At 40.0% G+C, this 23,433-nt stretch overlaps 1 protein-coding gene across 3 annotated transcripts; it reads left to right on the forward strand.

Moving 5' to 3' along the window:
• The first annotated feature begins 30 nt into the window (after window positions 1-30).
• LOC132892995 (interleukin-17 receptor B) lies at window positions 31-22,505 on the forward strand. 3 transcript variants are annotated; one of them, XM_060931653.1, is made up of 13 exons: window positions 31-166; window positions 257-281; window positions 3,757-3,894; window positions 5,036-5,148; window positions 10,806-10,941; window positions 11,055-11,117; window positions 12,399-12,532; window positions 12,646-12,714; window positions 12,876-12,942; window positions 14,041-14,073; window positions 14,152-14,226; window positions 18,013-18,309; window positions 20,738-22,501. In XM_060931653.1, the coding sequence occupies exons 1-13, from the start codon at window positions 50-52 to the stop codon at window positions 21,079-21,081; spliced, it is 1,611 nt and encodes a 536-aa protein (XP_060787636.1). In that variant the 5' UTR covers window positions 31-49; the 3' UTR covers window positions 21,082-22,501. The 3 variants fall into 3 exon arrangements, with proteins under 3 accessions (XP_060787636.1, XP_060787635.1, XP_060787637.1); XM_060931652.1 differs by lacking the exons at window positions 31-166; window positions 257-281 and adding an exon at window positions 843-1,149 and having other exon boundaries at window positions 20,738-22,503; XM_060931654.1 differs by lacking the exons at window positions 31-166; window positions 257-281; window positions 12,399-12,532; window positions 12,646-12,714; window positions 12,876-12,942 and adding an exon at window positions 843-1,149 and having other exon boundaries at window positions 20,738-22,505.
• The last annotated feature ends 928 nt before the right edge of the window (window positions 22,506-23,433 follow it).

Raw genomic sequence — 23,433 nt, forward strand, 5'->3', positions numbered from 1 at the left:
CTCTAGCTGGCTCGCTGCAGATCTCTCGGGTGGTGTCAGAAATCTTTTCATGTGGCTCTTTGTAGACTCTCGTTTTCATTCAATGGAGTTTTTATTCAACATCAGAAGTCTATTTTGCCTCTGCCTGCTTCATGTGGCAGCTAGTGACACCACTGCTCTCAACATAGTAAGTAATGTAGGCAAATTGGAAACTTAAAATTACTAATTTGCATATATACATTTTTTTTTAATGTTGTTAACTTGATTCCCCCCACAGGTTGTGAGATGTAACAAAACAAATGGTAAGTGACATACATCTTTGGAATTAAATTAGTTATTATCAGTCTAACTACTGGTCATCCCAGCATACTTTTTCTGTTTTTTGTTTGTTTGTTTGTTTGTTTGTTTGTTTTGTTGTTGTTGTCCCCCACAAGAGTAGATAGAGTTGAACCACAGAACAAGTGACAGGGTGCTTATTAACAAAATTTAGAAATGTGCTCCTGTTTTTAGAAAATCATCCATAAATGCTCAGGTTTGGGACAGGCCACTTAATTCCAGAGAAGGGAAGGCATACAAAGACATTCTAGACAATTCTGTGTTTTCAACTTTGTGGCAACAGATTGGGCAAGACCTACATATTAATGTGATGTGATGTGATGTCCACAAACTTTTGCCCATATAGTGCATGCACCAAATACAAAGAACATGCTTCCTCAAGCTGCTGCAAGTTAAAGCTTAAATGGATGCACATACTATTTACAGAACTGTTCAGCTTTATTAAAACTATCAGGCTGAACAGTTCTGTAAACTGTTTAAAGGTATTCATCATCCTTTAAAGAACACAATTTCTGTTTTGTTCTCCATGTTTTTTTGAGGAAGTTGATTCCACATCAAGCAGAATCTCAACCTGAAAGGAAAAGTGAAAGGAAAACAGTGGTGTTTAGTTTTGTTCCAGCAACTCTTCTTCACCCTTGTGTGGCGTTCATATTTTTGTTACTCAGCCAGTGTTCATGGGTCTGGTGGACCCGCTACATTTTGGTGTTTTAAATTCAACACAATCAAACAACCTGCATGTCTTTGGACTGTGGGGGAAACCGGAGCACCCGGAGGAAACCCACGCGGACACGGGGAGAACATGCAAACTCTGCATAGAAAGGCCCAGACATGCAGGTTAGGTTAACTGGTGACTCTAAAATTGACTGTAGGTGTGAATGTGAGTGTGAATGGTTGTCTGTGTCTATGTGTCGGCCCTGTGATAACCTGGCGATTTGTCCAGGGTGTACCCCGCCTTTCGCCCGTAGTCAGCTGGGATAGGCTCCAGCTTGCCTGCGACCCTGTAGAACAGAATAAAGCGGCTAGAGATAATGAGACAATCAAACAATTTTACATTAAATACTTAACAGATGTTTACTTCGCCCCAATTACAAGCAATATATGAGTCACATATATGGTTAAAAAAAATTAAAACAGGTCCCACAGAGCCAAACACCACACAAGGGTTAAATACACCAAATATTTGGGTTTGTTAGCTCTGGGCATCACTCCTATTTGTTTAATTTGTAAGCTCCTCCTGGAGTTTGGACATGATGTTCTAATACAGTTCTGACTGGGTGAAAGTTTTAACACAACATGAAGACTTGCATACCATCACTCTAATTCACCCAAAGCCTCCAAAAGTTTTTAATTTTGTATATTCAGCAGAAAGTTAGTTTATTCAATGTTCTCACACACACACACACACACACACACACACACACACACACACACACAATTAGTATTTAATAATAAAAATAACAATAATAATAATAATAATAATAATAAAAAGCATAAGGATCTAAGCGGCTTTGACAAGGGCCAAATTGTGATGGCTAGATGACTTGGTCAGAGCATCTCCAAAACAGCAGATCTTATGGGGTGTTCCTGGTATGCAGTGGTTAGTACCTCCCCAAAGTGGTCCAAGGAAGGACAACCAGTGATCTGGCAACAGGGTCATGGGTGCCTAAAGCTCACTGATGTGCAAGGTTAGTGAAGGCTAGCCCATTTGGTCTGATCCCATAGAAGTGCTACTGTAAGAACAATCATTGAAAAGGTTAATGCTGGCTATAATAGAAAGGTGTCAGAACACAAAGTGCATCGCAGCTTCTCGTATATGGGGCTACGTAGCCATAGACCAGTCAGAGTGTCCATGCTTACCCCTATCCACTGCTGAAAGCACCTACAATGAGCACATGAGCATCAGGGCTGGACCACTGGAAGAATGGAAGAAGGTGATGAAACATTTTCTTTTACGGCTGGGTGTGTGTGCGCGTCACATACCTGGGGAAGAGATGGCACCAGGATACACTATGGGAAAAAGGCAAGCTGGCGGAGGCAGTGTGATGCTCTGGGCAATGTGCTGCTTGGAAACCTTGGGTCCAGACATTCATGTGGATGTTCCTTTGACACATAATATTTGGCAGGTGGTTTTAATCTTATGGCTGATAGTTTCATATATATATATATATATATATATATAAATAAATAAAATGAAACAATCAGCCATAAGATTAAAACCACCTGCCAAATATTATGTGTCAAAGTAACACACACACCCAGTTTTGTGTGCATGCTTTGCTGACCACAAATGCACAAGTTTGCAAGTTTATGTGCCTTACAGATGGTGTAAAAAAAAAAAAGGAGTTGCTGCAGTGTTGACTGGTTTAGACTGTACATATAGCTAGAATTTTATAGCTAGAATAAATAATTTAATTATTATTAAAAGTATATTATTTATTGTCTGAATGCAGAGAGATGAGGAGCAACTTCTTTATCCTCCTTGATGGTAACTCTAAAAGAGTAAATTTCTTCAAAGGTGTAATAAGGCTTCACACTGTGTACATATAGATAATCTGTCATTCAGCACTCTGGTATGGGTAGTTTCAAAATGATATATGAAAACCAACAAGCAATGTGTTTGGGTTTCCTGCCACTGTCCAAAATCATACAGGTAGGCTAGAGTTACAGTTAGGGTTAGTTAATAAATCTTTTTTTTTTCGGTCTCAGGGACTCCATAGTGCCCCCACATGTCATTGAGACTTCCACCCGGTATATAGTTTGTTTGTTTTTTAAATTAAATAAATCATACCCATACGTATGTGCTTGTTGGAAATCTCATTTCAAAACCATGGGCATGAATATAGAGTTCATTCTTTTTGCTGTTATAGCAGCCTCCACTTTTCAGAAAGACTTTCCACGAGATTTTGTAATTTGGTTGTGAGGAATTGTGTCCATTCAGGCATAAGACCATCACTGATGTTGGGCACTGATGTCAGATGGAATGGTGCAAAATTTGGTGTACCAATTAATCCCAAAAGTCTTCAGTGGGGTTGAGGTTAGATTTGGATTAGTTCCCTTAGTTTCAGTGAAGGGAAATCATAATGCTCCAGCATACAAAGACATTCAAGACAATTGTGTGCTTCCAACTTTGTGGCAACAGTTTGGGAAAGACCCAAATATGGGTGTGATGGTCAGGTCCACATACTTTTGCTCATATCATGTATGTACCAAATATGGAGAACATAATTCCTCAAGTTGCAAGTTAAACTGAGGCACATACGGACCCTAAATAACACAGTAAATTAAATGACAACAAAATTGAATCCAGTGACCCAATCACAATAAACTAGATTATTTTTGTGTTTAACCTATTTCATTATACATGATTACCATTAGAAATTTTTGGTCTTGGACTGGGTATGTGTGTAAATTATTTATTTTTTTCATTAAAATCTGTTGAAGATTTGAATCCTGAAAATTGGTATACACCAACTAAATCCAATCCGTCTCCACTACATGATCTTAAAGTTCAACTTACTTCTCTGACTGGAGCACCAGCATCTCCTGGTCTCAACATAACATGGTCTATAAACATTGACAGTGAGTACTATGATTTCTGGTATTTATTAAGAAAATGGTACATTTGACCTGTTTTTTCAACTTGAAATAGAGCCTGTGAAAAATGCCTAACATTTAAAGCTATGACATATACACATCTTCAGTTGCTCTAGAATGACTGCTTTGTATTGATTCTCATATAGTTTGTTCATATGAGCAAAAAAAGAGAGAGAGAGAGTCAGATAAGAATGGGAAACAAAGTTTGTGATGCGAAATCAGAAATATTTTGTCTATAAGGTTATGATTAAACTTCTTCTTGCCAGTCACATATATAGATGACTTGCAACCACGTGATCAAAATGTGCTACATCATGAGCATCCGCGATGATGGTGGATATACAAAGCAACTAGGATGGCAGCCACTGAAAGTGTATCTGTAAACAATGCTGAATTTTCTCAGTATTACCACGATTTGAATGGTTGAGCAAAGATTTGATACAAAGAGAAGATAGATATATGTGTGGGTTTGACCCATATTATTTTAAAAAAGTAAGACTTTTCTGAAGATAAGATGCTTCTACCAACCATCGAGTACGAATACAGGTCATTTTGTCCGATGCCTTTTCGTCCAAAGCCTTTTTCATACGCACTATCAATTATTTTATATTTCAAGTATTTATTTGTTCGAAAAAAGGAGGAATTCTCAATGGAATTTGACCGAAGCAAAACAACATTTTTGTAAAGCAAATGAGTGCCCTAGTACGTGCGCTTCGACACTAAAGAGCATATTAAGGGGGGTAATACGTAGGCCCGTGCAACTTGCTGGCCCTGGGATGAGTTAACTCCCTTGTCATTGCAGGGTGTTCTCTTGCACGTCTGTTTCCAGCTGGATTATATTAAATCTTCAGGTGACTATATTTTGTATGGAATGTTGCTTGACCCTGCATTTGTATACCCACCAACATGGCTGACATACGGGTTTCTATTTTGCTTTGACGTCACTTGCAAGTCAAGGATATTATTAGGTATGGTTTTTGCCATGTAATGTTATCAATAATATATTTCAGCCTCTGTTTTTATGTTCACCTTTGCACATGTGCTTGCTTTCTTTGTTGAAAACCTGACTGTCACCAAAATTTCACAAAGTAGGAAGAACCATTAAATTTGATTGTTGCTTTTCTAGGTAGTATTCACAGTATTCAGGGCACATTGATAAGGGTGGACAAGCTGGAATACAGATGTCAATATCAACCTCAATTTACTTCAAAACAGGTCCACACTGGTGATTTAGAGCAGGTAAGGCCTTCAGTGGTATTTGGTTAAATGGTATATTGGACTTTTTCCAAATTCATATTTTATAGTTTGAACTTTAAAATTGTAAAAGGACAGATGGTATTAGATGACTTTGCAGAGGAATTTGAGGAAGGGGCAATGTGTTTCAACAGGTTATTTTATTCAGCATAAAGCAAATACACATTTTTAATGCATCTAATTACACATCATTTGATGCAAATTCCTTTTTTTCCCAGCAATTTATTCTTTCCAGGATTACTGGTTGAAATACAATGTCTTGCAAAAGTATTCATCCCCATTGGAGTTTGTCTTTTTTTGTTGCATTACAAGCTGGAATTAAAATGGATTTTTGAGGGGTGAGCACCATTTGATTTATACAACATGTCTAAGACTTTAAAGATGCAAATTATTATTTTTTTTTAATTGTTGTGACACAAACAATAATTAAGATGAAAAAAACAAACAAAATAGAAATCTGGAGTGTGCATAGGTATTCACCCCCCAAAGTCAATACTTTGTAGAACCACCTTTTGCTGCAATTACAGCTGCAAGTCTCTTGGGGTATGTCTGTATGAGCTTAGCACATCTAGCCACTGGGATTTTTGCCCATTCCTCAAGGTAAAACTTTCACTAATCCCCAGGATGTCCAGGTGGTATCTCTTCATTTCACTGAGGACTTGTGCTGTCTTGGAGGTCTCAAACATGGTTCGGACATTCCATGCTCCAAGGCAGATCTTGATCTTTGGCCCAAGCAGTCCCCCCATTGCACCCCTGACTTCCTTTGGGCTTTCATCAGGAGTGGTCATACTGCCACTCAAAGACTGGCGGAGAACTGCTATGGGCCTGAAGTCGATGGATTTGCTCATTTTGGTTTCTGTAACGGTAGCTTTTTTTTACAGGGTGGCGTTGTTGGCGCCATGCCCAACCCCCAACCTGGAGGACCAGTGTGCTGTCTTTCATCTGGCTACTCGCCTAAGACCAATCTGGTAAGGTTAGACCTGCTAGGAGCCAGAGGCTCCCCCAGCATAGCTCTTAGGGTCTTTGAAGCGTGCAAGCCTCTCCACCATGGCAAGGTTACAGCACAAGGAGAAGTCACTGGAAGGGCTCTGGATGCCAAGTTCTACAAGATGGATCCATCATCCTCCACTCAGGCCATGAGAGCACCCATACACATGGAACAGCTATCATAATCTCCAAAGAGAAAGCCAAATCCTTGCTGGAGTGGGAACCAGTAAGTGAAAGGCTGATCAGAGTGTGTTTCAACTCCAAGTTCTGCAAACTCACCATCTTGCAGTGCTACGCACTGACAAATGAGGCTGAGGAGGAGGACAAAGAGGATTGGTATGAACAGCTCCAAATGGCAGTCTCTAAGGTACCCCAACACGACATGCTCCTGATAACTGGTGACATGAATGCCAAAGTGGGAACTGACAACTCCAACTATGAGAGGGCAATGGGCACACACGAGCATGGCACAAGAAACAACAATGGTGAACACCTTGTTGATTTCTGCCTGAACAACAACCTGGTCATTGGTGGAACTATTTTTCCACACAAGAACATCCACAAGCTCACATGGAAGTCACCTGATGGTAGAACCACCAACCAGATTGACCACATCATAATTAATGGAAAGTGGTGCAGGTCACTACAACATATGAGAGCATACCGGGGCGCAGATGTCTACAGCGATCACTACCTGCTCGTTGCCACCATCAAGCTCAAATTGAAGAGGTTGGTGCCACAAGACCAGCGTCAGAAGATGCTGGATATTGCAAAGCTCCAGTATCCAAAGACCAACAAGGAATTTATGTTGGAACTGAGAAACTGCTTTAGCACATTAGATGCTACCTCTGCAACAGAAGACATGCCCACAGTAAATCACAAATGGAACACCATCAAGAGCATATACATTGAAACAGCACAGAAGGTGCTGGGCTTTAAACAGAGAGGGGCCAAGGAATGGATATCAGCTAACACCTGGCAGAGAATTGAGGAGAGGAAACAACTAAAAGCAAGGTTACTGAACCTCAAATCCAAATGGCTTATTGAAAAAGCCAAGCTGGCCTATAAAAATAAGGACAAAGAAGTGAAGAGGAGTGCAAGGAAAGACAAGAGAACCTTTGCAGAAAGCCTGGCAAAGGAAGCAGAGAAGGCCGCAGCCTTTGGGAACCTGGGGACTGTATATAAGATCACCAAATGACTCTGTGGAAACCACACAAGCCAAAGCACCCACATTAGGGATAAGAATGGCAACTTTTGTGCATCAGAGCGGGAGCAAGCAGCCAGATGGGTCCAACATTTCCAGGAAGTGCTTAACCACCCTGAACCAGAACAACCTGCTAACATCAGAACAACAGACTACATCCTGGATATCAACATCAGCCCCCCTGACCTTTGAGGTTAAAACTGCCATCCTATCCCTAAAGAGTGGCAAGGCATGTGGCCTGGATGCAATCCATGCGGATATGCTGAAGGCCGACATTTTAACATCAACTAAGGTCCTTACTGACCTCTTCCAAAATATCTGGAACAGTGACACCATCCCCGAAGACTGGTCTAAAGGCCTCATAGTCAAAATCCCAAAGAAAGGTGACACCAAAAACTGTGACAACTGGCAAGGAATCAGCTTTCTGTCCATCCCAAGCAAAGTGTTCTGCAGAGTCCTTCTCAACAGAATGGAGCCAGTCATGGACTCCAGGATCAGACAAGAACAACCAGGCTTCAGAAAAGGAAGAGGTTGTATGGACCAGATCTTTTCACTGCAAAACATCCTAAAGCATTGCTTAGAATGGAACACACCCCTGTACATCAACTTTGTTGATTTTAAGAAAGCCTTTGACAGTGTCCATTGGAACACTCTTAGGAAGATACTCCAGTACTACGGAATTCCACCTAAGATAATTACAATCATAAAAAATCTTTTATGGAAAATTTGAGTGCAGTGCCCTTATGGGCAACACTCTCACTGAGTGGTTCCCTGTACAGTCTGGAGTGAGACAGGGGTGCATCATCTCTCCCATCCTCTTCCTACTTGCAATAGACTGGATCACAACCAACACAACAGCAGACAAACCCAGAGGCATCCAATGGACCCTGTCCTCTCAGTTGGAAGACCTTGACTTTGCAGATGACCTTGCTCTCCTTTCAACAAACCACTCTAACATGCAATCGAAAACTGACAGGCTCAACAAATATGCCAGACAGGTTGGACTTAACATCAACACCTCCAAAACCCAAGTGATGTGCATAAACTCTACCCCCACAGCACCCATCCAGGTGAATGGAGCACCACTTGAGTTTGTGGAGGACTTCACCTATCTTGGCAGTCTTATCAGCAAGGACAGCGCTGTCCATAAAGACATTAGAGCAAGGCTGGGAAAGGCACTGGGTGCCTTCTCTCAACTCCGATCCATCTGGCGGTCCAAACAATACAGCCTAAAAACAAAGATGCTCCTGTACAACAGCAATGTAAAGTCTGTCCTCCTGCATGGTTCAGAGTGTTGGCGTGTCGTCAGTACAGACATGAGGAGACTTGAGGTCTTCCACAACAGATGCCTCAGATGAATCTGCCAGATCTTTTGGCCCAACAAAATTTCTAACCAACAACTATACAAGAAAACCAGCAGTCAAAACATCACCAAGGACATTACATTAAGACGCTTAAGATGGCTTGGACATGTGTTAAGGATGGAGCAAAACCGAATCCCAAGAGTTGCCTTAAGATGGACACCACCTTGAAAAAGAAAACCTGGAAGACCTAAAAACACCTGGCGTAGAACTGTGGTACAGGAGCTTCAAAAGATGAACCTGTCGTGGGGAGAAGCTCAACATGCTGCCAAGGACCGCATGCGATGGAGAGAGCTCATTGAAGCCTTATGTCCCACAGGGGATGAAGAGGATTAAGTAAGAGATGATTTCTCAATCATTCAGCAAGAAATCTTCATGGTGAAAGAATGTACTCATCACAACATTGTGGCCGATTTTGGCAGCTACCTCTGTCGGGAGAAGCTGTGGACTTATATGGAATATTGTGGAGGTGGCTCACTGCAGGACATTTCCATGTTACAGGCCCTCTATCTGAGCTGATCAAGGCAAAACTGCTTCAACTCCTTCAAATCAGTTGGGTTGCATTGGTACCATATATAGCAATCTAAGTTATGCCACAGATTCTCAGTTGGATTGATGTCTGGGCTTTGATGAGGCCATTCCAAGACATTTAAATGTTTCCCTTTAAACCACTCAAGTGTAGCTTTAGCAGAATGTTTAGGGTCATTGTCGTGCTAGAATGTGAACCTTCATCCCAGTCTCAAACCTCTGGCTGACTCAAACAGGTTTTCCTCCAGAGTTGCCCTGTATTTAGTGCCATCCATCTTTCCTTCAGTCCTGAGCAGCTTTCCTGTCCCTGCAGATGAAAAACATCCCCATAGCATGATGCTTTCACCACCAAGCTTCACTGTAGGAATGGTGTTCTCAGGGTGTTGGGTTTGCACCACACATGGTGTTTCCCATGATAGCCACAAAGCTCAATTTTAGTCTCATCTGACCAGAGAATCTTCTTCCATGTGTTTGGGGAGTCTGCCACATGCTGTTGGGCAAACGCCAAACGTGTTTTCTTATTTTTTTCTTTCAGCAATGGCTTTTTTCTGGCCACTCTTCCATAAAGGCCCACTCTGTGGAGTGTACAGCTTAAAGTGGTCCTATGGACAGGTACTCCCATCTCCGCTGTGGATCTTTGCAGCTCCTTTAATGTTATCTTTGGTGTCTTTGTTGCATCTCTGATTAATGCCCTCCTTGCCAGGTCTGTGAGTTTTGGTGGGCGGCCTTGTCAGGTTTGTAGTGGTACCATATTCTTTCCATTTTGCTATAATGGATTTAATGGTGCTCCCTGGGATATTCAAAGTTTGGGATATATATATTTTATAACCCAACCCTGATCTATACTTCTTCACAACTTTTGTCTCTGACCTGTTTGGAGTGCTCCTTGGTTTTCATGTTGCTTGCTTAGTAGTGTTGCAGAGTCAAGGTCCTTCCAGAACAGGTTGATTTATACAGACATCATGTGACAGATCATGTGACACTTTGATTGCACACAGGTGGAGCTTAATCAACTAATTATGTGACTTATGAAGTGAATTGGTTGGACCAGCTCTTATTTAGGGATTTCATACGAAAGGGGGTGAATACCTACGCACACTTCAGATTTCTGTTTTTTTTTTTTCATCTTAATTATTGTTTGTGTGTCACAAAAAAACCCCACTTTGCACCTTTAAAGTGGTAGGCATGTTGTGTCAATCAAATGGTGCTAAACCCCCCCCCCCCCCCAAAAAAAAAAGAAATCCATTTTAATTCCCGCTTGTAATGCAACAAAACAGGACAAGCACCAAAGGGGATCAATACTTTTGCAAGACACTGTAACATAGTCAAGACATGATTAATAATAAAAAGTGATTAAAAGTTTATTCATAAATAAATAAGCAGTGGGTACTCAGCCATTAACATTTTATGTGCTAGTGACTGAGTCAGTGGAGTTTTTGGCTCAGCTTTGTTGATTACTTTTGGATAATAGCATCTGCCAAAAGGATTATTTAACTGCTTTTGGTGTTACACAAGTTCTCTTACCCATTTATTAATTTATACTGTTCCTTTGTATTATGTAGCTTGGATTCCATTTCATAACCACAGATTTCATGATTGAACCCAGCGGCTCTTACGATGTCATTGCCTATAATCTTCCCCCAGCACCGCTTAAAGTACAACATGAATATAGAAAAATGGCACAGATACAAGTACCTGGTTAGTTTTTTTTAAATAAACATACTTAAAAAATCATGCAGTTTTTCTATCATGTCTTTCAGATAATTTATTCTTTTTTCAAATATGCTGTAATGATTCTTGGGCCCCCACAGGATGTGATAATGAATGGATGAAGGATCATTCAACATGTTTAAACCCTCCTCCCACAATCAAAGGTATGAGGCAATTACATCATGGTAACTGAGGCCTGAAAATCGATGTACTAGCACATTATTATTAATAAAAAATAAAGGTTGCTATACACTTTAGTAATAAAATCTACAGAATGAAAAGTCTAGAATAGAATACAAAGTTTAATTGAGCTCCATAACTGGTGCAAGTGGTAAAACTATTTGATGTTAAATTTAAGAAGTATAAAGTGTACATAATATTCAATGCATGTTGCTAGAGTTCATAAATAACTTTATCCTAATAATAATAGCGAGCGCATGGTGATGTCATGAGTGTGCTGTCTGCGGCACGGTGGTGTAGTGGTTAGCACTGTCGCCTCACAGCAAGAAGGTTCTGGGTTAGAGCCCAACGGCTGGCGGGGGCCTTTCTGTGTGGAGTTTGCATGTTCTCCCCATGTCAGTGTGGGTTTCCTCCGGGTGCTCCGGTTTCCCCCACAGTCCAAAGACATGCAGTTAGGTTAACGTGGGGCGGTCTTGGGCTGAAGTGCCCTTGAGCAAGGTTCTTAACCCCTGACTCCTCCCTGGGTGCTGTAGTGCAGCTGTCCACTGCTCTGGGTGTGTGTGCGTGTGTTCACTGCTTCAGATGAGTTAAATGCAGAGGATGAATCTCACTGTGCTTGAAGTGTGCATGTGACAAATAAAGGTTTCTTCTCTTCTGTTACTGTTAAAACATCTGTCTAGCAATGTTAATTCAAAGATACTCAACAAAATAATCATTCATTCATTGATCTTCAGTAACCATTTCATCCTGGTCCAACCATTTCATTTCAAGGTGGATCCAGAGCCTTTCCTGGGAACAATGGGAACAAGGCACACCTTGAATAGGACGCCAGTCTATTACAGGGCATCATGCATGCCAACATTTACACACACATTCACACTTTTGGTAACCAATCTATCAAACCCACATGAAACTCAAATAATAAGCTGAGCTCAGGATCAAACTAGGGACCTTCGAGTTGTAAGGCAGCAGTGCTAACTACTATTCTGACAGATCTTTTTGTTTTTCCAAGTAAAAGACATCAATTTGGATCAATGCTAGTTCTAGAATTTAACAAATACATGGAAGGTAACACAAAGACAGTTTGAGCCCAACCTTTGTTTGTTCTTCCACTAATTTCAAAATTATTGCACAATTACTGTGATACAGGCCAAGCGGTTACGGATAATGGATGGATGGATAATTACTGTGGTAGGTGTTGTATTAATTAGCAAGGTAAAGACAGAATGTGCACTGTTCAACCATCTTATTACTCATCTTGTCAGTGCACTGGGACATTAATATAGAGCGGATGAAGGATGAAATACAAGTGACCTTCGATTCTTACTTGAGATCAGAGAAATACGAGATCAGACTGCGAAGAAGAACACATATACTACGTTTTGCCGAGGTGAAAGCGGTACGTTATGGTTCCTGTATGTACTTTCTAATTAGTTGTTGGATTATTTGCAAACCTTTTGGTTTGAGGTGCTTTTTATAATAAATGCTGTTTGTTTTCTGTTTGTCTGACAGAGAGGTGAAATTGAGACGCTTACAGCAAAGCTGAAGTATTCAGGGCCATGTGAAAATCTTTCAATATCGGTGTGTTCAGGTTTCTATCCATGCTAAAATTAATTTGTTAAAACTTTGACATTACATCAGTTGAACCCACATGACTAATCTTTCAAGTAATGTGTCACTCTAGACCTCAATCTTTGACTAAGAGCAATAAATAACAAAAAATAAATCTGAATTCAATACAGATAACACCATTTTATGACCACTGTGGAAATGCTTGCAACTCAGTTTACCGCAAGATAGACTGTCAATGTGAGTATTCCAATTTTATTTGGAGACTGTAGTCTGTTCTTCTTCTGTTGAGATGACCAATACAATGTAAAAAACCAAATCTGAATCGAGATGATTCTGGTCAAGCTCATCAAAGTTTTATTTGCAGGGCATAAATGAAAGTTGTGCCACATTCGCAGGTGAATTACAGTAGGTGTAAAAAGACCCTTCAGCTACATCCACAGTAATAAATTCTAGTTTTAAAAGTGTTTTTTTAAACAAAAATGATCTCCATTCAGACAAGTGTTATAGCTCCATATCAGATATAATCTCTATCCATACTAACATGCCTGAAAATGCAAACCACATGACCATTCACCTACATTAGGCATGTGCATGCCAGTGTAACACATGCTGATTTGTTTTCTTCCAGAAAAGGGTTACGTGATAAGAGCGTGACTAATCAGGGAAAGAAATGTCGTGACTGATAAAACCCAATCAGGAAGTGAATGTGGGTGTCTGCATCATCATTTTAAAAAGTCTTTGTTTCTGCCCATCCAGACTAAAACACTACCCTGGAGTTTTCAAACTAGATTGGGGCCAGCAGCGTTTCCAAAAGTCTGTTTTAGGGGCTCAAAAACTCCGGAGTTGTATGGATGCCAGGTGTAAACATAGCAGAAGTGAAGCATTTTAAAACTAAAATGTATTAATGTGGATGTAGCCCTCGGGTCAGGGTTTTGAACATGTGCTGTTTGTGAAGTTTTGTATATTCTGCCCAAATTCATGCAATTTTCTTCTTGTCTCCCAAAACCATGCCTGTAGGTGAACTGATGGTACTAAATTACACGGTAGTGTATGTAGTGCCCTGTAATGGACTGATGTCCCATCTAGGGTGTATTCTTGCCTTGAAGCCAGTTCCTAGGATAGACTCTTAGCTCACCATAACCAAGCCACCACCAAATTCTTCAAATTTTCAGCTGTTAATTAGGAAAATAAACAGAACTGAAACACTAATAAACAGTAAATTAGTGAAGAAATAGTGGATTTTGTTTTACAGTGTAGATATTCATCTTTATAAATCTAAAAGAGATTGAAGAGAGGCTGAATATCCTGTTTCTTAAACTGATTTTTCTTGTATAGCTGTCACCCCATCTCCAGCTACAACAACAGAAGGTAAGATAGAGCATCAATGAATTGATCTGCATCTTTAAACTGTGATACAATCATAAGCAAGTGTGGTGTTTGTTACAGAACCAAAAGAACATGAAACTTCTGTCTTGCTGATCAGCATTGGGTGTGCAGTAGCCATTATTTTGTTGTTTATCTGTAAGTATTTTTTTTAAATGATATACTTTAGTTAATTAATTGTATACTGGTCTTCCACTAATCTTTGTCTGCTGGTATCTTTCCTTGTTTTCTTTGGTCTTTAGATAGAGACTTGAGAGATTCTGATTTCAGTGAGCTAAAAAATGTAACAGACTATCCTTGAAAAAAATCTCCCAGTCTTACTTGCCCAATGGGCAAGCAGCACCCAAAACATACTTACCTGAAAAACAATTCCACTTGCCCAGAGCTTTATTTTATTTTGGAGAGGACAGAATGCAGTTGATTTTTTTTTTTAATAGGTGAAGAAGCATAATTATGATAAATCCACAAAACCATAACACCAATATATGAAGACACATTCAGAAAGAAAGTAGTTCTAGAAGCAGAGGAATGAATAATTTAGGGTATATTAAGCTGTGGAGAGTTTTGAATGTGTATAATAATAATAATAATAATAATAATAATAGTAATAATAATAGGGCGGCACGGTGGTGTAGTGGTTAGTGCTGTTGCCTCACAGCAAGAAGGTCCGGGTTCGAGCCCTGTGGCCGGCGAGGGCCTTTCTGTGTGGAGTTTGCATGTTCTCCCCGTGTCCGCGTGGGTTTCCTCCGGGTGCTCCTGTTTCCCCCACAGTCCAAAGACATGCAGGTTAGGTTAACTGGTGACTCTAAATTGACCGTAGGTGTGAATCGTTGTCTGTGTCTATGTGTCAGCCCTGTGATGACCTGGCGACTTGTCCAGGGTGTACCCCGCCTTTCGCCCGTAGTCAGCTGGGATAGGCTCCAGCTTGCCTGCGACCCTGTAGAACAGGATAAAGCGGCTAGAGATAATGAGATGAGATAATAATAATGCTGGACCTTTGTTTCTGTTATCAAAGGAACACAGTCCTGTGCAAAATGTCACTGTGGAACCAGTGTAGAAATGAACCTACAGTTCGAGAGAGTTCTACACACACACTGAACTTCACAACAGCTGCACACGTGTGTGAAATGGAAATAAATCGGCTAAGGCAGGAAAAGCTATTTTGGATAAAATTGTTATTGTCCGTTACACACTGATCAACCTGTGTGACTCAGCTGGGCCTTTGAATAGAGAATAAATGAAGAGGGAACTGAACATTAACCGTTTATTGAAATTATTATTACAAGGGTGATTATAGTCCTGTGATGACCTGGCGACTTGTGCAGGGTGTACCCCACCTTTCGCCCATAGTCAGCTGGGATAGGCTCCAGCTTGCCTGCGACCCTGTAGAACAGGATAAAGTGGCTAGAGATAATGAGATTTTATATATATATATATATATATATATATATATATATATATATATATATATATATACACAGTGGTGCTTGAAAGTTTGTGAACCCTTTAGAATTTTCTATATTTCGGCATAAATATGACCTAAAACATCATCAGATTTTCACACAAGTCCTAAAAGTAGATAAAGAGAACCCAGTTAAACAAATGAGACAAAAATATTATACTTGGTCGTTTATTTATTGAGGAAAATGATCCAATATTACATATCTGTGAGTGGCAAAAGTATGTGAACCTTTGCTTTCAGTATCTGGTGTGACCCCCTTGTGCAGCAAGAACTGCAACTAAACGTTTGCGGTAACTGTTGATCAGTCCTGCACACTGGCTTGGAGGAATTTTAGCCCATTCCTCCGTACAGAACAGCTTCAACTCTGGGATGTTGGTGGGTTTCCTCACATGAACTGCTCGCTTCAGGTCCTTCCACAACATTTCGATTGGATTAAGGTCAGGACTTTGACTTGGCCATTCCAAAACATTAACTTTATTCTTCTTTAACCATTCTTTGGTAGAACGACTTGTGTGTTTCGGGTCGTTGTCTTGCTACATGACCCACCTTCTCTTGAGATTCAGTTCATGGACAGATGTCCTGACATTTTCCTTTAGAATTTGCTGGTATAATTCAGAATTCATTGTTCCATCAATGATGGCAAGCCGTCCTGGCCCAGATGCAGCAAAACAGGCCCAAACCATGATACGACCACCACCATGTTTCACAGATGGGATAAGGCTCTTATGCTGGAATACACTGTTTTCCTTTCTCCAAACATAATGCTTCTCATTTAAACCAAAAAGTTCTATTTTGGTCTCATCCGTCCACAAACATTTTTCCAATAGCCTTCTGGCTTGTCCACGTGATCTTTAGCAAACTGCAGATGAACAGCAATGTTCTTTTTGGAGAGCAGTGGCTTTCTCCTTGCAACCCTGCCATGCACACCATTGTTGTTCAGTGTTCTCCTGATGGTGGACTCATGAACATTAGCCAATGTGAGAGAGGCCTTCAGTTGCTTAGAAGTTACCCTGGGGTCCTTTGTGACCTCGTCGACTATTACACGCCTTGCTCTTGGAGTGATCTTTGTTGGTTGACCACTCCTGGGGAGGGTAACAATGGTCTTGAATTTCCTCCATTTGTACACAATCTGTTTGACTGTGGATTGGTGGAGTCCAAACTCTTTAGAGATGGTTTTGTAACCTTTTCCAGCCTGATGAGCATCAACAACGCTTTTTCTGAGGTCCTCAGAAATCTCCTTTGTTCGTGCCATGATACACTTCCACAAACATGTGTTGTGAAGATCAGACTTTGCTAGATCCCTGTTCTTTAAATAAAACCGGGTGCCCACTCACACCTGATTGTCATCCCATTGATTGAAAACACTTGACTCTAATTTCACCTTCAAATTAACTGCTAATCCTAGAGGTTCACATACTTTTGCCACTCACAGATATGTAATATTGGATCATTTTCCTCAATAAATAAATGACCAAGTATAATATTTTTGTCTCATTTGTTTAACTGGGTTCTCTTTATCTACTTTTAGGACTTGTGTGAAAATCTGATGATGTTTTAGGTCATATTTATGCCGAAATATAGAACATTCTAAAGGGTTCACAAACTTTCAAGCACCACTGTGTGTGTGTATATATATATATATATATATATATATATATATATATATACACACACACACACACACACACACACATATATAAAGTGTGTGTGTATATATATATATATATATATATATATATATATATATGCGCATACATACATTATATATACACACACACAGGTTAGAGGTAAGGAACATTATTCAGTGATATCGTTTATTATTAACTCCAATCATGATATAAAAGTTCCAAGTTTGACACCTGCCTGCTTCAACTGCGCTGCTGGCACACAATGTCCTTGACCCTTGTCGCCCTTAGCCAATTGGTATAATTAAGTCATTACATGGACCCCTCTGAGCCGAGCTTTTCCAGTACACTTGAACACACGTACTTCGACGAATTATAACCAAAAACAAGGAAATTTGAATGATTTCCTCAAAATATTTTTTGTACTTTTATATATTGTATTGATGAATAAAACTTACCGTAGAGTGAGCATACAGTCAATGTCTGATGCTTGGTAGGATTAATTTATATGGGAACCAGTCCAGGAAAACAAGATTTTCGACAGACACAGGTGAACTTTGTTTTGACGAGGATTCAGATGTCACGATGCGTGATTCACTTTGCGTAATAATAATAATAATAATAATAATTGAAATATGCTACTGCAGGACTGACAGTTCAAGCCTGCATCATGGAGCGGTTGCCTGTGTTGCTTAGGTTGCCAGCACTACTTTTTATCATCCAATCAGACGATTACCATTAAAGTTTAACTCGTCCTTGCACATACTTTAGTTGTCTCAGACAATCGGACATGCAGTTTTTCGAGCATAGAAGTATGAATAAATGTTCTCCTTCTAGGCCTATTCTGGAGACTGTGGAGGAAGTCTGGCTATTCCAAGCATGGACTAGACACTGCAGGATCAGTGGGAGTGCTGGTGGTGTATCCTGCAGTGGACAGCATGTTCCAGAATGTTGTGATGGCCATAGCAGACTTTTTGCAAAGTTACAGAGAGCTGAATGTAATCATTGACGTGTGGCAGAGAGGCAGTTTGGCGGAACAGGGCCCACTCCGCTGGCTTCACTCACAAGTGAGTTGTGCTGAGAAGGTTCTCATCATCTTGCCACCTCAACACACTGAGTTCAGCACCAACACAGGTAATATGAGAATAGGTACTTTTCTTTACAAACATTTTTCAAACTCCTATTTGTAGTGTTTGTTAAAGCTTTCACACCTCTACAGGGCTTGTTATTGCAGAAACTAATCCATTATGTTTAAATTTTCAGCGGTTTAAAAAAACAAAACAAAAAACGAACAAAACCCCCCACTAGAAACCAAGCTTGGGGGGGGGGGGGGGGGGGGGGGGGGGGGGGAAGCAACTAAAATTCAGTGACAATAAATATAGATGGCAGGCTTTAAGCTGTGTGAAGAAACTGAAATGAACTGCATATATGACCCTTTGTCCCTTTAGAAAAGGGTTCATTAAATATTGGTTCTTAGTTTCCAAAAAAGGATTGTACTTGGAACCAGTTCTGACAGGGAAATACTGCTGTACCGGTCAAAAATTTGGACATACCTTCTCAGTCAATGTTTTTTCTTTATTTTTTTATTAATTAAGACACTTCCTGTCTCAAAGTAATGATGCATGTTGTTTCTTTTTACTTAGTTGAGCGGTTCTTGACACAATATGGATTACTACAGTTGTGAAATAGAGCTATTTACTGTATTTTTATTATTTACTATTTAATCTCAAACACATTAAGAAGGCAAGAAATCCCACTAATTAACTTTTGACGGGGCATGCCTGTTAATTGAAAAGCATTCTAGGTGACTCCCTCACGAAGCTGGTTAAGATAATGCCAATAGTGTGCAAAGTGTCATCAAGGTAAACGGTGGCTACTTTGAAGAATCTAAAATATCAAACATTTTTTAAACCCTTTTTTTTTGTTTAACACATTCCATATGTTATTTCATAATCTTGATGTCTTCAGTATTGTTCTACATTGTAGAAAATAGTCAAAATACAGAAAAACCTATGAATGAGTAGGGGTGTCCAAACTTTTGACTGGTACTGTATACAGAACATTTAAGGTCTCCCATATGAAAAAATAAAAGAGACAAAGATTTTAAATTTTAGTCAACTTCACTTAAAAATACAAGACAACTACAAAGAAAAAAAAAATTAAGTGTCTGGGCTACCTGGAGCAAAGAAAGGAAATTAAGTCTTGAATGCACTGAACCCGTATCTCGTCAGTCTCTCATTCCAGGCCAAATTGCGTGTCCTTTGCTGATCAAAGTGAATTTTGCAAGCAGATTTGACCAGCCAAATCCAGAGCACTGTAAGAAGTAACCTGAATATTGTTTTTTTGAATATTTGAAAACTGAATTATTGAACCTGATTTTTAGCCTGGCAAGCCAGACTAAATGTGAATATTTAGTCTGGCCTCGCTCGTAGACATTTCCGAAGGGTGGGGGAGGAACAACCCGCTGTCTTTTAAACTGTCTCTGTGCGTATAGGCCAACGCTCTGACCAGTCAGCGCAACAGTGACTGTGACGTAGTCAGAGCGACAGAAAGCAGTGGGGGAGGCCTTGAAATAAATAATTTTTCAAAATGCGTATTAATTAATAAACAGGTTCTAGATATTAAGAAGTTTGGAGTCTGTACCACATACTTAACATACACTCATTTTTTTTCAAGTGTATTTTCAAGGGTTTGCTTAAACTGTTTTTGAGAGTTTTTATTTTTATTTAGTGGTGTTTGGTGAAATAATTTCCCTTAAATTTAAAATAACGGGAAAATAAGAAACAATCAAAAAGTAATGTTTCAAAGCTGTTTATTAATTCTTCGTACTGCACAAACTAGCCCCATCCTTTTGGCTACCAGCGGAGCCAGCTGGTAGATCAGACTTTTGCCATAGCCAGTCGGCAAAACAGCGAAAACGTCCTTCTTGAAAAGGAATGAGCGGAGAGCCTCTTCCTGCTCATGTTTCAACGAAAACTCCAAGTCTAATTCTTCTAAAACTGATTCCAAAGCGGAGTCAAACGTGCGCTGTTCGCTAGCCATAGCCATCTTTCCTGTTGTGCTTTCTCCAGCATTGCGCAGCCTTGTCATCACTCCTGCAAAAGCCCACCCAAAGAATCCAAACAAAAACCTTGCGTTGTGATTGGCGGGCACGATTTGATGCCCGGGGTGTTTTGTTGATATGGTGCGAGGCTAGACCCACTTGTAGGCAAAAATATTTTTGGCCGCTAGGCGGGTGGGTCTAGTTTACTAGGCTACCTGATTTTGTGATTTTTTAAAAAATTAATTGTAAAATATGAATCTCTGAACACTGAAATGAATACTTTAAATTTCAAGGTGCTTTGTTCAAGTTAACCGAGTAACAGATTTTGATCATATAAATCCAATCATTTAAGTTTCTTTATGAAGAATTCAACTACTTTTAAATTCCACATATGTCTATGTTAAACCTCCATTTTTTCCCCCCCAGAGAGACAACCAAAAGAACCCTAACCATAGCCTTAAAAGGTTCTATATTGTCTACCCTAACTGAAACTAATGTGAAATCCACACTTTTCCACAGCCTGCTTAAAACCCAACATTGCATCGGTCACAAGTGATTACACAGTCCCAGCATCTGCCTGCGAACTTTTCTCATTGGCGTTAAACTTGGTTGCCAGCTGTGCCCATGATTCCCAGCAGCACCAGAAGTTCTTGGTGGTGCACCTGGACCATGGTGGACAAGGAAGGATAATGCCAGTGGAGCTTAGAGGCTGCAAGACCCTTATTCTTCCCAGAGATCTGGAGAAACTCCATCAACTGTCCTCCAGGCGAAAAGTAACAATCTCAGGCTGCAGGTCTAAGTCATACCCCTGTAAAGAAACTGCCAGGAAGGTCAGAGATGCTGTACAGCAGTTGGACAAATGATGAACTGATTGAAGAAATGATTCGTTTTACCAAGGCAGAATGCAAGCCTCAAAGTCGTGCTTTACCTCTTTGGTGTTCAGCTCTTAGGCTGTGATAAAAGGTTAAGATCAGGCTTTTTCATGAGGATATACATTTAAGAAAATTGTTGAAAATATATTCCACAATCTGAAATCCTAGAAAAGAATAACTGTGTATGACTAAACAGAGGAAAGAAGAAGAAAGGAAGAGGGAAAAAAGGAAAAAAAGTAACAGATCCCCATATTGACTTGTAATATGACTGCTTGAATAACAGCAGATAATATATATTTTTTTTATTTTATACTTGGAGAGCAGAATTCTGTATTATGATTCTGATCATCTGTAGTTTTATTTACTTCTACTGTGTTATACTGTTTTGTTTTTTAAATATATACTTTATTTCAACTGATTTTAGTTGTACCACCTTTTCTCAGCTTGGGCCAGCAGCTGACAGAACTTAGTATCTATAGATCAGATTTGTGTAACATAAGCTACAGTGCCCTCCACAATTATTGGCACCCTTGTAAAGATTAGTTGAGGGAAAGGGGGGGGGGGGGTGTCCCACGTTTTGCTGAAGTAGCTTCATCTCTCACTGAGGAGAAAAAAAAGGTCCAACCTTTAATTGGAATAAACTTATTCAGAGAAAAACAAATCCCTCATTAAGGAATAATTATTTTTCAACAAAAATGTGCCATTATTATTGGCACCCCTGCATTTAATACTCTATACAACCTCCCTTTGACAGTAAAACAGCACTGAGTCTTCTCCTATAACATTTTATAAGGTTGGAGATACAGAACAGGACATCGGAGATTATTCCTCTTTACATAATCTCTCCAAATCATCCAGGGTCTGAGGCCCTCTCTTGAGCTCACCCCACAGGTTTTCAATGGGGTTCAGGTCAGGGGACAGAGATGGCCATGGCAGAAGCTTGATTCTGTGCTCAGCTAACCATTTTAGTGTTGATTTAGACATATGCTTCAGATCATTTTCCTGCTGGAAGATCCGATGAAGACTCGGTTTTAGTTTCCTGGCAGAGGCAGCCAGATTTTGATTTAAAATGTCCTGGTATTTCATGGAGTCTATGAAAATATGTACCCTAACAAGGTTTCCATTCCAGGGTCTTTGGAGAAAAAACAGCTACAAAATATCACAGAATTTCCACTATGTTTTACAATTAGGATTGGGTTCATTTCATTATAGCCATCTTTCTTTTTATGCCAAACCCACCTTGAGTGTTTCCTGCCAAAAAGCTCTATTTTTGTTTCATCAGACCACAGAACACTGTTCCAGTCAAAGTTGCAGCATTTCACTGACTTCAGGTGCTTAAGTTTGTGGTTAACTGACAGAAAAGGCTCTCCCCCCCCCCCCCCCCCCCGGCATACCTTCCAAATAATCTGTTGGCATGGAAGTGGCATCTGAAGGTGGTTTTGGAGACTTGGAAACCCCAAGATTTTACTTTTTCTTGTACAGATGCATTTAAAAAAATAAATTAAAAAAATCAGAATATCATGAAAGTTCTTTTTTTTTTGGTAATTTAACTCAAAAGGTAAACTTTCATATATTCTATATTCATTACACAAAGTGAAATATTTCAAGCCTTTCATCTCATTATCTCTAGCCGCTTTATCCCGTTCTACAGGGTCGCAGGCAAGCTGGAGCCTATCCCAGCTGACTACGGGCGAAAGGCGGGGTACACCCTGGACAAGTCGCCAGGTCATCACAGGGCTGACACATAGACACAGACAACCATTCACACTCACATTCACACCTACGCTCAATTTAGAGTCACCAGTTAACCTAACCTGCATGTCTTTGGACTGTAGGGGAAACCGGAGCACCCGGAGGAAACCCACGCGGACACGGGGAGAACATGCAAACTCCACACAGAAAGGCCCTCGCCGGCCACGGGGCTCAAACCCGGACCTTCTTGCTGTGAGGCGACAGCGCTAACCACTACACCACCGTGCCGCCGATTATGGCTTATAGCTCATGAAAATCAGAAATCTCAAATTGTTAGAATATCAAGTCAACTTTGTCAAATATGCTATACATGCTCGACATACAGCACAGATGAAATTTCAGTCCTCTCTGACCCACGGTGCAAACAGGCAATGCAATAAATAAAAATAAAAATACATAATTGAAAAAAAACAAACAATATAAACAGTATAAACACTCTGTTTAGTCTATGTCTAGTTCCTATCTAGAGTGTTTATACTGTTTATATTGTTTTTTTTTTCAATTATTCTATTTTTATTTATTGCATTGCCTGTTTGCACCGTGGGTCAGAGAGGACTGAAATTTCATCCGTGCTGCATGTCGAGCATGTAT

Source organism: Neoarius graeffei, chromosome 10 (genome assembly GCF_027579695.1).
Source record: "Neoarius graeffei isolate fNeoGra1 chromosome 10, fNeoGra1.pri, whole genome shotgun sequence".
Classification (NCBI taxonomy): Eukaryota; Metazoa; Chordata; class Actinopteri; order Siluriformes; family Ariidae; genus Neoarius; species Neoarius graeffei.

Coding starts and splice junctions, on each gene's coding strand:
- LOC132892995 (XM_060931652.1), top strand. CDS start 990: ATGGGTCTGGTGGACCCGCTACATTTTGGTGTTTTAAATTCAACACAA. Junction 11,118..12,398: donor CCCTCCTCCCACAATCAAAG/GTATGAGGCAAT, acceptor TCATCTTGTCAG/TGCACTGGGACATTAATATA. Junction 12,715..12,875: donor GTGAAAATCTTTCAATATCG/GTGTGTTCAGGT, acceptor AATTCAATACAG/ATAACACCATTTTATGACCA.